The sequence below is a fragment of the Salvia hispanica genome, chromosome 4, assembly GCF_023119035.1.
Source record: "Salvia hispanica cultivar TCC Black 2014 chromosome 4, UniMelb_Shisp_WGS_1.0, whole genome shotgun sequence".
Classification (NCBI taxonomy): domain Eukaryota; kingdom Viridiplantae; phylum Streptophyta; class Magnoliopsida; order Lamiales; family Lamiaceae; genus Salvia; species Salvia hispanica.
Genome location: NC_062968.1, coordinates 51,429,766 through 51,445,309, shown reverse-complemented (window position 1 = coordinate 51,445,309; position 15,544 = coordinate 51,429,766). Strand labels below are relative to the sequence as shown.

The 15,544-nt window shown below is 34.8% G+C and overlaps 1 protein-coding gene across 2 annotated transcripts; it reads right to left on the bottom strand.

The window, feature by feature from the left end:
- Positions 1-6,496: 6,496 nt before the first annotated feature.
- On the bottom strand, positions 6,497-14,784 carry LOC125221563 (PH, RCC1 and FYVE domains-containing protein 1-like). 2 transcript variants are annotated; one of them, XM_048123699.1, is made up of 9 exons: positions 14,277-14,784; positions 13,288-13,374; positions 11,342-11,431; positions 11,103-11,189; positions 10,907-11,026; positions 8,101-10,200; positions 7,860-8,006; positions 6,941-7,488; positions 6,497-6,866 (listed from the first exon to the last, which is right to left on the bottom strand). In XM_048123699.1, the coding sequence occupies exons 1-9, from the start codon at positions 14,322-14,324 to the stop codon at positions 6,707-6,709; spliced, it is 3,387 nt and encodes a 1,128-aa protein (XP_047979656.1). In that variant the 5' UTR covers positions 14,325-14,784; the 3' UTR covers positions 6,497-6,706. The 2 variants fall into 2 exon arrangements, with proteins under 2 accessions (XP_047979656.1, XP_047979657.1); XM_048123700.1 differs by lacking the exons at positions 11,103-11,189; positions 11,342-11,431; positions 13,288-13,374; positions 14,277-14,784 and having other exon boundaries at positions 8,101-10,058; positions 10,159-10,200; positions 10,907-10,996.
- Positions 14,785-15,544: the final 760 nt, after the last annotated feature.

Genomic DNA, 15,544 nt, shown 5'->3' with positions numbered 1-15,544 from the left:
CATAACCTAACACAATTGTTGCTTTTTTTTTCTTCTTCTTCTTTTTAAAAAAAAAAGGCTCAAATACATGATACTACTATTTTACTTGTCATTATTAGAAAACTAAATAAATAGTACAGTAAAAACTTTTCTATCAATAGTGGATGCGGGGGCGAGATAGGGCGGCTGACCCTCCGGCCGATTTCTCCTTACCCTGCCAAAAAGTTGCCAGAGTCGTCCCCTCTCTGGGCTTCAGTGCTGCTCCGAGGAAGAAGATAGCGATTAATAGTTGCAGTACTATAATGCCCTGCTTGTAATAAGCATCATGCTCAAATAAAAAGTATACACCGTATAATATATTTACATATGACACATGCTCCCTTAATCCTTGAATAGGAATATCATTTTTTTCTCTTAAGATTTAATATGAGTTAGTGGCATATGGAGCTCATCTGTGTGTATTAGTTTTGAATTTAATGTGATTTGAATAGGTTATTGGAATTTGAAACCCTAATACCATTTATAGTAAAAATGAACTAGGATTTCTATTTGCGGATGGATCGAAATAGAAAAATAGAAATAGAAAAATAGGACTTTTATTCACAGATGGAGGAGGGAATATTGCTTTTGGTATTTTCTTTTAAAACGTGTTTTGTGACATCGAAAGACAATTTTTATTAGCAGCGGTCATTCCGCACCAATTTTCCGTCTAGGTCTGCCACTGATTTATATAAATACATGATTTTATCATTTCATCCATTTTTCAGTTTGTTTAGATCAGCAAAATGAGACGGACCACTATAGTTTTGTCATTATTGTTGTTATAGTTTGACCTAACAAAAGTAGGCAGGTAGCAAATAACACGAGTCAAAACTTGAAAGTTTGAATATATAGATGTGTGTTTGATGCGTGTGTGACTCTCAAATTAATCAAGACGAATACATTATCGTGATGAAGAAAAATTAAAAAAACAAGTAAAAACGAACACGGCTCTTCTTTTTATTTTTGTTTCTACTTCTTTTACCTTTTTTGAGTTGGCTTATTTATAATAATAGAAGTCATTAGCTTTTTTAAAATATTCGATGTAGATTGTAGTCTAAATGGGGTAACGGGAGTATATTAAATATTCCAATTTTTCAATAATGTCGCACCGACCTAACCTAAGTATTTTTAATTTGATTACTTAGGTAGAATGTAGTATTTCTCATTCAATATAAATTATAAGTTCGATAAGATCACACTTCCATTTAAAATATTAATAAGCTATTCATATTTATAAATGTCTCATGGAAGATTATTAAGTGATTCGTTGTTCTTATCATTTTCTGATCGGAAGGAAAATAATTTTTTATGTTGATCTTTTTGAATAAAAAAAGGATATAAAATCACATAAATCTATTACCAATAAGAGTCAAACAGAATGAGCATTTGGAAGTGAGAAGGGGCGAAAGTCCTGAATAAAGTTATTTTTTAAAGTTTTTTCTTTTATAAAATTTTGAAATTTATAATGCATGTTTAATGTAGAATATTGTGTAAAAGTCCCAATAAATGTTCTAAATCATCCAAAAATATACTTTGAAATAAATTTTAGAAATCACAATCTTTATTGATTAGGTTTGATTTGGCTGATTGGTGTTGATTTTGGCCAATTGGTATTTGGGTTTGAACGACTAGTGTTGATTTCAGTTGATTAGTGTTTGGGTGTGGCAGTATTGTTAATTAGTATTAATCTTTGTTTCTTAATCTTCTCATTTTCATTCAACCAAAAACTTAAAAATCAATTCTAATTTAAATTTTTATTTTTAGCTTTTATCTCTTGGGCCTTACTAATTTAATTTAATCCATATATGTTTACTAAAATTACAAGTCTATTAGTCAGATCTACCCAGTGGCATTATTTGGTAGCTGAACTGATTAATGAAAATAATGACCACCCCAAAATTTGAACAGGCCCAATATATATCCGTAATTGTAAATCTTTATGTTATTTGATTTGAAATGTGCATGTGCAGAAATTGAGGGGATACTTTTAGAATTTTGCATGATATGATTGATAAATTAATTGAACTTTATACTATTGTTTAAGGTGTATTTTCCAATTGAATTTATGAAGTATTCGTAAAATTCTAATTTTCATGATAAACCTCTCCAATCCTATAGTACAGTCCATTTTTATTTTTATTTTTATTTTTGCTATTTGCAATTTTATATTTTTAGATATTTTGGTTTCTTTTCCTTTTTTGGATTGAGAGTTACTTTGAGAATGATCTTGACATATTGTTGTACTGCAAGTATTCTCGTGATACATGATTTGTAATATTTTTTATTTGAGATCTATATCCCAGTTATGATTGATCTTAATATTCGTGATACATGATTTGTAATATTTTTTATTTGAGATCTATATCCCAGTTATGATTGACTTTAATATACCGTGACTACAAGTATTCTCATGGTACATGATTTGTAAAATTTTTTACCTGAGACATATATTTCACGCATGGATCTGATGTACCTTTCATTTCCACCTTGTTTTTTTGTGTTACTTTTTCAATTTTCTTTTGACCCTATTTTATGAATTTTGGTCCAGAATTATCTTAATCTCATATGCTTAATTTAGTAAATTTTCCAAAAATACCCTATTGGAGAAATTATTTGCGTCGATTTCTTTTCATGATAGTATGTTCATTGTGACAAAAAAACTTTAATTGAGTGGGTCGATTGTTTTATCTTTTATGTCACATCTCTCACGAACACACCTATCCTTTATTTGATATACACATTTATCACTTATAATATTTTCTTGATTGAACAAGTCCTATTTTAGTGATGCTAATTGTGTTTATTTTGTGAAATATCAATAAATTCGTGGGGTTTTAAAAAAATAAACCTACATCCTAAGAAAGGCTTGTAAATTTTCAACTAATCTCATGTCATAGTGTTGTCATTATTACATGTGACAGTTCACTAATATACTACTCCATATTTTGACATACTCTACCTTATAATATCTAGAAAATTACATTAAAAATAACTAGCCGACAATTTTAGTAAATTATTTCCCCATGATGAAAAGGTCGTCCATCATTATGCAATATTGAAGTAGATATAGATTTTGTGATTGCGAAAGAAGAAAGGGACTTGAAGTGTAATTATAGGAAGGGGCATATGTGACAAATTTGCCCCTGGCTGGTAATCAGTTTGACGGGGATAAAAATTTAGTGGTCTAGACATATTACCAAGCTGTGTATCCAAACAATTATAATTATAAAAATATTCTCTCCTTTTTTTCAAAAAAATATATCTATAATTATTAATTACTTGTACTCATTATGTTATACTGTCAGAACTACTAAATTTGTACTAGTACTTAGCTTAATGGGACCTATGTCGCCACCTAACCATGCAACACTCACTTTTTCTCGTGTACTATCATGTTACCATATTTCTCAATTTCATCCAATTAAAATATCTCTAAATATATAGATGTATCGACAATTCAAGATATAGTATCTTTATGGGGTACGAGCGTTTACATTTCAATTCATGGGCCGCACGTTAGTGATCAAAATGAGAATTGTCACATCTTATAACTATACAAACAATAAAATCCCAAAATAAATATAAGGTGGTAAAATTCTTATAAATAGTGTATTCACCTCTTATAGCTCCATATGAATAAAAAGAGGATTCATTAAATCTAATAGAATTAGTGCAAAATCATGGGAAGGATTTAGTCAAAGCCTCATAGACATAAAACTTTTCCTCTTGTTTATAAATGATACTACTACTAATATATATATCTAATTCAAACATCAACTACAAAAACCTTCTCTTCCCCAACTAACACAACACATACTTATATTTCAACCACCCTTTTCAACCTTCTCTCCAAAATCTTGAGATTTTTCTTGTTATGATGAGGAAAATGCAGCACCCAATAATTATACTAGTGTTTTGCATCTTATTTTGTGTTGATGATGCAAATGGAGTTAGGCATACACACTTTCTCAAAGTGAGGCCCCAACAGCGTTCTCCACCGCAGATGACTACTTTCTTCGGGTTTCTTCCGAAAGGCGTACCTATACCGCCGTCCGCCCCCTCCCGAAGGCATAATAGCATTGGCTTGGATGGCGAAGGCGGCCTTCGTTGAAATTCTTCATTATCATCAATCATCTCAAAGTCTTGGAGGTACATATATCTTCTTGATGATAGATGACGATTTTGGGACTAGAGATGAATACTAGTATTTTTTTAGGGTTTTGATCGATTTTTCGGGCCAACTTCATTTATGGCACTAAAGATGATACTACCTCTGTCCCTGAAAATTTGATACAGTTTACTATTTTGGTCCGTCCCTGAAAATTTGATACACTTCACTTTTACCATTTTTGGTAGTGGACCCCATATTCCACTAACTCATTCCTACTCACATTTATTATAAAACTAATACTTTAAAAGTAGGACCCACATCCCACCAACTTTTTCAACTCACTTTCCATTACATTTCTTAAAACCCGTGTCGGGTCAAAGTGTAGCAAATTTTGGGGGACGGATGTAGTAATATTTATTTTTCCTTTATTAGAGAAGAAAGTTTATTTATGTAGATTTGGATTCATTGTAGCATGTTTTGATTATATACATAGCTACATAATTGCATGACGATGTAATGTAAATATGTATGTATAATAATAACAATAATCAAACTCTAATTAAATGGATGTTTAGCTACTCATTTTGTCATATACAACTTTTCTTTAATCTTTCTATTTCCGGCACATTTTATAGTATTATTAGCATTCATTGCTTGTAGGGCAATCAAAAAATTCTTCTACCATATTTCTTGTGGTAAAATGACAAATTTTTCTTTTTCCACCTATTTATTAATTAAATATGAAAGTTAAGAGCTTGTTTTAAGAAAAGTTGACTTTTCGAAAAGGCAAAAAGTTATTATATTCTGGAACCGAATATCTCATGAAAATATTTGAGTAAATTATACTAGTAAGTATATGATTATAAAATCAATATTTTAAAGTTTTTGTCAACCAATTTAAAACAAAAGAGTGATAATTGAGGATGACGAGCAGTTGCATGCCGCGAATCAATTATTGTTTTACACTGTGAGACTTTATAACTATTTGAAAAATTAAATAGGGGAATGAATATGGAACTACACATTTAATTTTAAATGATATTCAATATAACCAACATTAATAATTAAAGTACTATTAATACTTCTTTCGAAATACTTGGACAGAGAATTGACCAAAGTAGAGACGTAGAGAACACAAGCAATTTGAAGCAGCTAAGAAAATGTATTGCTTCAATTACTGAAAATTCAAATCGTATTCAATAAAGTAATTAATAGATAGGATATACTCCCTCCGTCCCATAATAGGAGTCACATTTGGTGTGAGCACGAGTTTTAAAAAATATAAATAATAATGAGCTAGAAAAATTAGTAGAATAGTTAGTGGAATGTGTAACCTACTTACCATTTATTTATGGTAAAAGTGAAATGTGATTCTTATTGTGGAATGGCTGAAATGACAAAATATGACTTTTTATTGTGGGACGGAGTGAGCATATATGTAAACTAATCTTTTTTAAAACTTGCGAGTTTGATTAAATAATATGGACCAAAGAGAGAAATTACAATTAAACAACGATCTTGTACTATGAGTTCAATATCAATAGTCTAAAATGGGACTTATATTAGTGACATTTCGATCACAAGTTCACCTACTTTAACTAAGCTGCCATCCTAATATGGTTCTGTTGTCGTCAATGTTAGAATAGCCCTAAAATAAAATGAAAACATGTTCTTTCCACCTCATCTCTATAAATTCAAACATTATTACCAAATCCCTTGAACCACTTTCAAATTAGTTGTCTTTTGTCTTATTTTAAGTCAACTTTCGTTGTTTGAAATCTCCAAGTTTTCCCAGTTAAATTGTTTATGCGAAGGTCAATTAAGAATTTCATACTATTAATTTTCTGAAACTACTCAGGTAATATTGATGGCTAAACTACTCTTAAATTTACGCCCTCAATATTATATTGACGTAAAACACGATAATTATAAGATTAAATTAAAATGAAAAAATACAGAAAAAAATTGCAAAATATTTGGGGATTGGTTTGAAATTTCAATAATGGTATGGGGTAGATGAAAGTATCAACTACGTAGAAAAAAGTTAACTGACGGCTTGAGAATCGTCATCAAATAAAACTCTTGCAACCATTCTCCAACCGGTTGTAGATGCGCATTATTCTTTTATTACTGGTTCGACCATATCGTAATGAACTCGAACCATACGATTTGCGCGCTTCTTCCGATGAGTCAGTAACTCTGTTCCGAGGAGACGGCCGCCAGATCTTTGTGTTAGTTTATTGTTTATATAGTTTCAAAATAGGAGTACACGATGTGTTTGTATTTCGTTGTATAGTATCAAGTCATATACAGACGAATATCACGCAAAATTCAATTATAAAACTAATAAAGAAACGAGAATCCTGACATGAATATAATTATAATAACTTGAGAGCTTAATATATACACAATATGAGCATAAAAGCAGATGTATGGCCTTCCCTGCAGATCAAATCGACCAAAATATTTAAATAAAACAAAATAATAATAACAAAGAATAAATAAAAGCAAAGGGCCAAAACTCAGGATGTCTTTCACATCATGCTCATCTTCTCCCTTAACCTCTGTTTTTACCTATATCTGCGAAGAAGGTGAAAGTCCTCCCTCCGATCTTCTGGCCACCTGCCCACTGACCGATGACTTGTCTGATCCTCTCACATTGTATTTCTCGTAAACTTTTTCTCGGTTCTCCGACCACCACATCTCTGCTTGGTGTTCCCCGAATCTTCTCCGGCTGTCAACAAAACCATATGAGATCTCCCAAAGAAGGGAACATCGATTATAACAAGATGAGAGGGTAGCAAATACCTGAAGCGTACACGCTTGAGATCTCTTGTTCCATCTCGAAGGGCTACCAGTGTTATATACACACCCGGTTCGTACTGTTCAATCCATTCAGCTTCGATTTGGCTGGCATTGCCTGGGACTGCTAAGTTTCTAGATTTTGAGCCAGCTTCACTGTTAGTTGTTGATTCTTGCCCATTGAGACTTTCAGACACGCTGCTCCTGTAGGAATGAAGAGCTCCCCCACCATTAGGAAGTCGAGCAACCAGACGATCATTTGTTCCATTTGAGGAGCCATGTTCAAGTCTTTGAGCATCTAAGACACTTCCAATGCTTCCAGTAGGATCTCGGAGCAATTGAGATGGACCTTGCACTCCATTTTGCACACCTTGGTCTGTGTCAGGGTGAGAAGCAGAGTATAAGCTGTTGATATCATCTGATCTTGAGTTCCTTTCTCCGTTTGCACCCGAATAGTGTACACCATTTGATTCCGAACCATTTGGCAAGTAAACTAGTTTGAGACTTTCAGGGTCATAAGCCCCAGGCGGCAACCTTTCTGCCATATCTTTAAGCTGGACATACAAAATTGCTCAAATCAACAACAAATGAATTGGCAGTTAATAAAAATTTCTTTAGAAACATCAGACAGAAAAACAAAACAGAACTTGACTCATCATGTGACAAATCAGGTATCTAATGACCCACCATGTTACAAAAGGCTAACATAAGAAAGTAATCAGATATGTAATGATCCACCATGTGACGAACACGAATCAGATACGTAATGACCCACCATGTGAAAAAAATTCTCGTAGGTTGCAAAGTCAATTTATTAAGAGAACATATTGTATTTTGACTCCTTACATAAGGAGTAACAATAACTTGGATAAAGAAATTGACAAATATATGTAACGTAAGCATAAACGTAGGAGCCAAACATAACCTGTGCTGCAAGTGATTTGATAACTTCTTTTGCAGCTTTACATTTAGCAGATTCGTCTGCAGCTAATGCCATTGCTTCCTGAGCTTTTTTAGCTGATTGCTGGAGCTCCAGTTCTTGCAATTCACACCGGTTTTTAAGGATTTCTACCTGAACAAGTTTATGATAACAAAAATTAGGAACCCAGTAACTCACCCAATACCTTAGAACAAAAAAAGGGGACAGACTGAATTTAGTGATATACCTGCCCCCGTAACTTATGCACTTCCTGATTCAGAAGCTCATTTGTCTTCTTTAGACTATCAGTAATGCTCTTGGAGAAAGATAAACCTGATGTAGTGGGAACTGGTGTTGCAGACCTTGGGGGGCTAGGCTTCCTCGAAAAAGGTGATACAGACCTTGAACTAACACTCGAGGTTGTGAGAATTGGCTTAGGAACAGTTCGACGTACATCAACAGCAGTAGACATAACAGCATCTCGCAGCTGCGATAAAGATACTTGAGAGGAGCGACCTAAAGAGAATGTATCAGCTTTTCTTCCTTGTTTAGCTGCTTTTGTATCCAATTGTTTGATCAAATCGAAGTTAGATGGCATGGCTGACTTGACCAATCTAAGGTCAGCCTTGTCCAGTCTATCCTTGTTTTCTCCTGAAAGCCGTGGTCCAGAATTTCTCCGGTTGTTAGCTCCAGCTTCTGCCACCTTAGATAGCTTCACAAAACATGAATCACACACACGATATGGTTTACTGGGATTGGGTGATAATGCAGCCCGTAGTGCTTTTCTGGAACTGCAAGAATGGCAATGAACTAATCCACAGTTGTAGCAATTATGTCTCTTTCTTGTGAAGCCAAAAGCTTGTCTACAAGCGGAGCACTGGGACTGTTCAGCACTAGAGACCCATTTATGAAGACATATGGCAGCTGTATAATTTGAGCCACAAGCAATAAATTTAACATGTCTATCCTTTAAAGCTTCAACTAGAGTGGGTGCTTTCCTGTCTTCTATATCACCAAGGCCCAACCTCCCATTAGCTCCTTTGCCCCAAGTGTAAACCTCGTTTTTGGATGTCAACACAGCCACATGATATGCACCGCAAGAGATTTCCTCAACAGATTCAGCTGCAAGCTTGTCTTCCACCAAACAAGGTACCTTTCCATCGGACTGAGGATTTCCAAGTTGACCATACACAGTACTTCCCATTGTGAAAACACGCCCGGATGTAGTCAGGCCAACAGTTAAACTGTGCCCACAGGCGATTTTGTGAAAATTGTAATCAATAAGTGCAGGCACACAGGTAGGTTTCAGTCTTGGTTCTTTATCACCATGTCCAAGGCGGTTTTTGTCACCATCTCCCCAAGTGAACAATTTTCCAGATGAAAAACTTGCACTGGACTGGGTTACAATCACTTCAACCACGGCAGCAGTATGCCACACTCCACATGCAACAGCAATCGTCCTCAAACCTGCTAGAGATTCAACCTCTCTTGGGTATGAAACATTTTCTCTATTGCCATGGCCCAAGACACCAAAAGTTCCATCTCCAAAAGTGAAAAGCTGTCCAGTTGATGATATCAATGCAGTATGCCATGGACCACATGTCACAGTTGCAATTTGAAGTCCCTCAAGAGGGCCAGCAATTCTCTTTGGTATCCAATGGCTGACATCAGTGCCGTGACCCAATAGCCCAGCATAATGTGTACCATCACCCCACGTGTAAAGTTCACCAGCCATTGTAACTGCACAAGTGTGAAACTCACCACATGCGACAAAATCAACGCTGCAAAACGTTAATGATTCCACTAGACAAGGTTCAGTGACATCTTTCCTGACTCCATGACCAAGCCGCCCACCAGATTCTTCACCCCAGCTGAAGACTTCACCCTGCCTAGTGACCAGAGCAGCATGTCGTACCCCACATGCTATATAATGCACATCCAGAACTACATTTGATTCCAATGGCCTGGGTAGAAGAACGTCAGCTCTGGTACTAATTGAACTAGCATTCTTCTCCGGCCCAACCTTGATAACATTATCACATATAACTTCACCCCAAATATACACATCCCCTAGTGCATCACAATCATCTGGTGCAGAACCATGACTTGATGTGCTTGGGGCACTAGATACACTAACCCGAAAAGCATCTGATCCAGATCCTTTCACTTGCATATTTGTTTGATCCAAAGCTACATGTGACCTTTCTGAATAGACAAAATTATCAGGTCGATAGCTCTTAGGAGAAGCAATTATGTTTGAACTAACGGAAGCCTCAGGTGAGCTAACTTCCCGTGTAGCACTTACAGAACTGTTACTTGGACTATTTGACGTCAAATCTCTATTTTCCTGGAAACATTTAGTCAATGAATATGATTGAAAGTTTGAAACAGGTTCAGAAATGGCACCATATAACTAATCACATTTCACTTGGATGAATTTGAATATTAGCAACTATATTAAGTTGAAGATAGATGGTATATCGATGAATTTGAATATGAGCAATATATCAAGTTGGAAAGAGGATGAATCTATCTCGAAATGATAAGTTGTTACTTGGAAAATGCAGTGTAGTAGAGAACCTAAGAGTCATCAGCCACAAAATTAAATCAGCTACCCATCAGAAACTAACAAATGAAAGCTAGTCACCAAAAGTCATCAGTCAAGCACTTCATCAAGGAAAGGTTACTTCTGCAGTTCTTGCAATCAATTCCTTTTTGACTCATACTCCACCAAGAGTGGCTTTGACAATTATCATATATCTTCACGGCAATCTTTCTTATAGTACTTGTGAATCCAAGACTAAGTTCCCAGATAATTACCAAATACCAACTTGAAACTAGGTTCAAGAAAATTCTAGTTAAAAAAGGTGTTTTTCAAGAAAAGTTTGTCACAGATGTACAAATCATTTGTTAACTGTTTCAAATGGCGAGATAGATAATATAAATCAATACTGAAACCAATAACTGGACGAAGCAAGAAAGCTGGTGCTAAAACTAAGCAAATAACAGCAGTGGAGGACGACAAAGTGATCATACAAGGTTGTAAAACTCACATCAAAGTAGAGGCCTCCATCACCCCAGCCATCAATTTTTGAGCGCCCAGCTTGTCCTGATGTTATCAATGCCTTGAGTCCAGCTATCCAATTTTCTGCCTCAACTTTATCCTTGCAGATCTAGTGGAGTAATATGCAATAAAATGAGCAAACAGCCCACTTAAAAAGAATCAAGGAATTTTAGCTCATCACTAACCAGGTCGAGAGATCTTTTCCCGTTGTTATATATGAGAGAAAAGGATAAGTACTCCTTTTCAGGGCGTAGATATCTTTGAAAAACAGCCTGGAGAACAAGTTCAAGGCAATCTCTAAAATCAAAATCTAGATAAAATATCCAACATATGGGGAAAACACAATCAGTAATAAAGGAACCAAAATGAATACAAGCAAGATAAAGCAGATTAATGGAGTGAAACAAATTCCTTAAAATATTACAGTTCTTTGTCCCGGGATAATCCTTGAAACTGAAGCTAACTTCAAACTCCTATCACCACTACTAGAAATCCAAATTAATGTTGTTTCGTCCTGCAAAAAAGTTAACAACCATTAAAATGGAAGTAAATAGCACAAGAATAATAGACTTTGTAAAAGGGAGTAATGTTGAAAAATCTTGAACTATTTTGGTAACCAATATAACAGTTAAATATAACATCCCGTCTCTCCACTTTACAACTAATCTTTGAAATATGATGAATTCTGGTGGGCTTTAACAGAACGACTACAATATTTCAACTTCAATGAAATTTCACAAATTGTCTATGAGAGAGGGTGATAGTAATGTGAGGACTCCATCCTTGAGATTTCAAATTACAGTACAGGCCACCCTGAAGTCCATTAGGAGTTTTATCAACCACCAACGATATAAGCAATCTTAAATTTCAAATCACAGTTCTTTGAGGGAAACAAGTTTTAACTCGCTTGATATATTTCTGATATTAATTTTTAGATGGTCATACTTAAAAGTGGTTTTAATTAATTGCTGCAATTATTGTATAATCTCAGCTTAGATCAATTTTGTTTTATTATCAGTTTGTTTTAAATTTATGATTCCCTTTACTTACTATTCATAATCTGATAGTAATTACTATCTCATTGTACCAGTGATTAATCATTCTTGGATAAATAGATCATTCAGGAGTGCTCATTTTGATCAGAGTTTTTATCATATAGTATCTTGTAGTTGAAACATAAATAGTTTGGCAACTTAAAATCATGATCATTTATCTAAATCTACTTGTAGGAAAGGAATCAGGCGTTTTGAGTGAAGGCAAGTTTCCTGGCCCTCCACTAATGCATCTCAATAATCTCTTGAATTTTAACATGTGTTTGAATTGCCTCATGACAGAAGTATATGATGCTAAGACACTTTTACAAGTGGTACTTGATATTAAGATATGCAATCAACATGAGCTAACAGATGAACAAGATAGATCCACACTCCATTCAAAGCATGGGGCAACAGGCAGTCCTGATTCTTCAGAAGTGTAGGCTTGTATGTAAAGCTAGATACAAAGGTGTAGACATATCAACAAATTATGCTATTATTCCGAATTATAACCAGTTTACTCAATGTATTTTTGTAATGTTCCAGAAAATTGCTTTTTGCCAAATGAAGCTTGAGAGTTTACTACAAAGAATGGCTAACAGATCAACTATATGCAATATCCCAGAAAGGAATGAGATAGCAGCAAACCTCGAACAACAATTCAAAGCAAAAACTGCAAACATGAGCGTGAAATGCAGATCTTTAAAATATGTACTTGTAATTAACTACATCTATATGTGATACCAAATACTCCCTCTGTAGCTGAGTCGTATTCCTTTTTGGGTTGTCCGACTGTAGCGGAGTCGTTTCCTTTTTTGGCAAAAAGTAACAACTTTTCTTCTCTCTTACTTTATTCTCTCTTCATCTCTCTACCTTTTTCCTTTCCTACTTTAAGATTCATTTACTTAATTCACATAACACAACTTTTCTTAAATCCCTTGCCGAAAAGAAACGCCTCTGCTGCAGAGGGACGGAGGGAGTACTATGGATTACGTACCTAAACATATATCAGTCCTGAATATCAGAATTGCAAACTCATAAAAAGAAAGTTGAAAGGCAAGACAAATGTAAGCTTAGAACAATGCAACTTCTTTGCACTGAATGCAATATTAAAGCACAAGCAACGGTAAGCAAAGTAAGAATCAAGCACCACTTGTCCTCTTTTATAGCATTAATGATGCCTAGATATAATAATCAATTCACAAAGAAACTCAACTCCATAAAAAGAAAAAAAAAAGATTTGCAACTGCAGAATGATAATGGCAAAGCAAATCTTGCAAGATCATATAAGGTAGTAAAAAGTAGGATAAGGCTTTATAAGGCATGTTAGTCTTACGCTGGATAGTCTAAACGGATAGCATTTCGGCTTTCCCTTACGGCCATATTTAAGTAGTTGAGCTCCCTTCTTTAGAGCCACCAACGCCTACACAAAGTGAAAATGAATTGTCAAAACATATATCGGCATTTAAACAAACACATTATAGAGCTTGACTATGCAAGTTTCAGAACACTCTAAATCAACAATTAACCAGCCAAATTCAGTGTGAATTGAGAAGCATAGATGTTAAGAAATGGAGGGTGATGTACTGAGGAGGAAATACTGTGACCATCCTACCAAAGGTTTCCCTTACTCCCCAACCATTACGTTTAGCACTTCCAGGTTTAAATCCAGACATTAATCACATTTTTCTCCAACAGATCAAAAATTGGGGAGGAGAGAGTGACAGGAAACGAGAGAGGGTATGAAAAGCAAATACTCAAGTTATACTCAGTTACCCACATGTTAAATGGTTTGTCAGATTTTTATAATGTGAGAATGACCAAACATTCAGAAAGAACAAAAAAAAGTACAAGAAGTGACACCTCAAACGCAAGAATATAGATAAGACTCGAAATCTCTACTGGAATATGACATCCACTGCAAATAAAAACAAGATTAAGTGCTCCGAATTAAGCCTATCCGTGTATGAAGAAAAGCCCTGCTCAGAACTGCACATTCGCATACAGAAATATCACAATTCCAACTTTGGAGCCACGTGTTTTAAATTATCAACAAATGCTAAAGACGGGATGTGCAAAAGAATAGAACAAACTCAATTGGCAAATGAAATACACACACACACGCATTTACATATATGTAATTATGCACGTAAATTATCAATTAACTGGCAAACAAACAGAATTCTCCTAAAACGGATTAACAAAACAAATCAACTTTGATCGCCAAAATATGAAGCAAAACACGAATTACCCTAAGAATCACACCTCCTGAACAAAAGCACGATAAATACAGAGGTAGATAGACAAATGAAAGAGCAAGTATACCTGCTCGATGTCACGGTCGGCATTACTATAGCTAACAAGATCTGCCATTCCATGTGAAGCACTCACCTCCACACCAGCACCACCGCCACCACCATCCCACTCCACTCATTATCATGCCACCACTCCGCCACCTCTTCCTCCTCCGCGCACTACCATCCACACCGCCAACCAACTTCCCTACCTCCCCCTCCGAATTAAGTAAAGCAAAGCCTTCAACGATCCAACAATAAAACCCTCGCCTTCTCTCTCCTGCAGATCTGGATAACTTTTCCCCCAAAAACAACGCTCCTCAGTTTCTCCGAAGTCAAAATAAGTCTTACCTCCTCCCGACGGAGTCCGATTGAGTAAGTCGGCGATACGGAAAACTCCGTCCACCGCCGGAATTAAGCCGGTGAAGATGACGTGTGAAGAGAATAAAACTATAAAAGGAAATGAGAAATAAATGTTGGCGTAGAGAGAGAGAGAGATATGAGTCAAAGATGAGGAAAAAGCAGAGGGAGAAACGCAGCAATTCCAAAACTTTGCCTGAGAATCGAGAAATTTAAGCTCTGATCATATGTGGGAAGATGTACCACTGCTTTCCTGCATCTCTCTTAACTCTTTTTTTTTTTTTTAACTTTTATTACGATTGATAATAAATTTAGGAATTTTAATGAAAAGTGATCCTATTTATTACGCTAAAATTATTAATTTGTTTGTAATAAAAATTAATAGGATTATTTGGATAATCATTTAATATCAATTGTTTTTTAAAAAATAAATTATCCCATAAAAATTTCCAATGTTCAAGATATCTTTCTAGCAATTGAAAATATACGTTCCAACATTTTTATTTGAAATTTCACACCACACACGATTGTCATATAGACATTAAGGAATGTATTTTTAATCAAAACAATGATACTCCCACCACCAAATTTTATTACAGAACATTTTATTCAAAATGAATACTAATAGTAATTGCTTAGATTTTTAAATAAATGCCACAATAATTGGATAAAGTTGATCTTTTTACCAAAATTAAAATTATATGACCTTATTCTATTAGGTTTTTTTCCTAAGAATGTATGCCTAATGTTAGTTGGATGTGAAATATTCAGTAGATCTTACTACATTTGATTATGTTTCCCAAATTAAAAATTCTTGTCTTACTTATGTGTCAAAATTTTTAAAAATTCCTTTATTTGACCAGTCCGGGATTTGATTTTTAACTGTCAAGTGCGATCCTTTAGATAATAAACATTTACTTAATTAGTAGGCCAATCATG

What these genes read in the sequence shown, in the direction of transcription:
- LOC125221563 (XM_048123699.1), bottom strand. Translation starts at nt 14,324, where the DNA reads ATGGCAGATCTTGTTAGCTATAGTAATGCCGACCGTGACATCGAGCAG. An exon ending in TCAAATCACTTGCAGCACAG is followed by an intron (nt 7,489 to 7,859) that starts GTTATGTTTGGC and finishes TTGTATGTCCAG; the next exon opens with CTTAAAGATATGGCAGAAAG. An exon ending in CTCAAGCGTGTACGCTTCAG is followed by an intron (nt 6,867 to 6,940) that starts GTATTTGCTACC and finishes TTTTGTTGACAG; the next exon opens with CCGGAGAAGATTCGGGGAAC.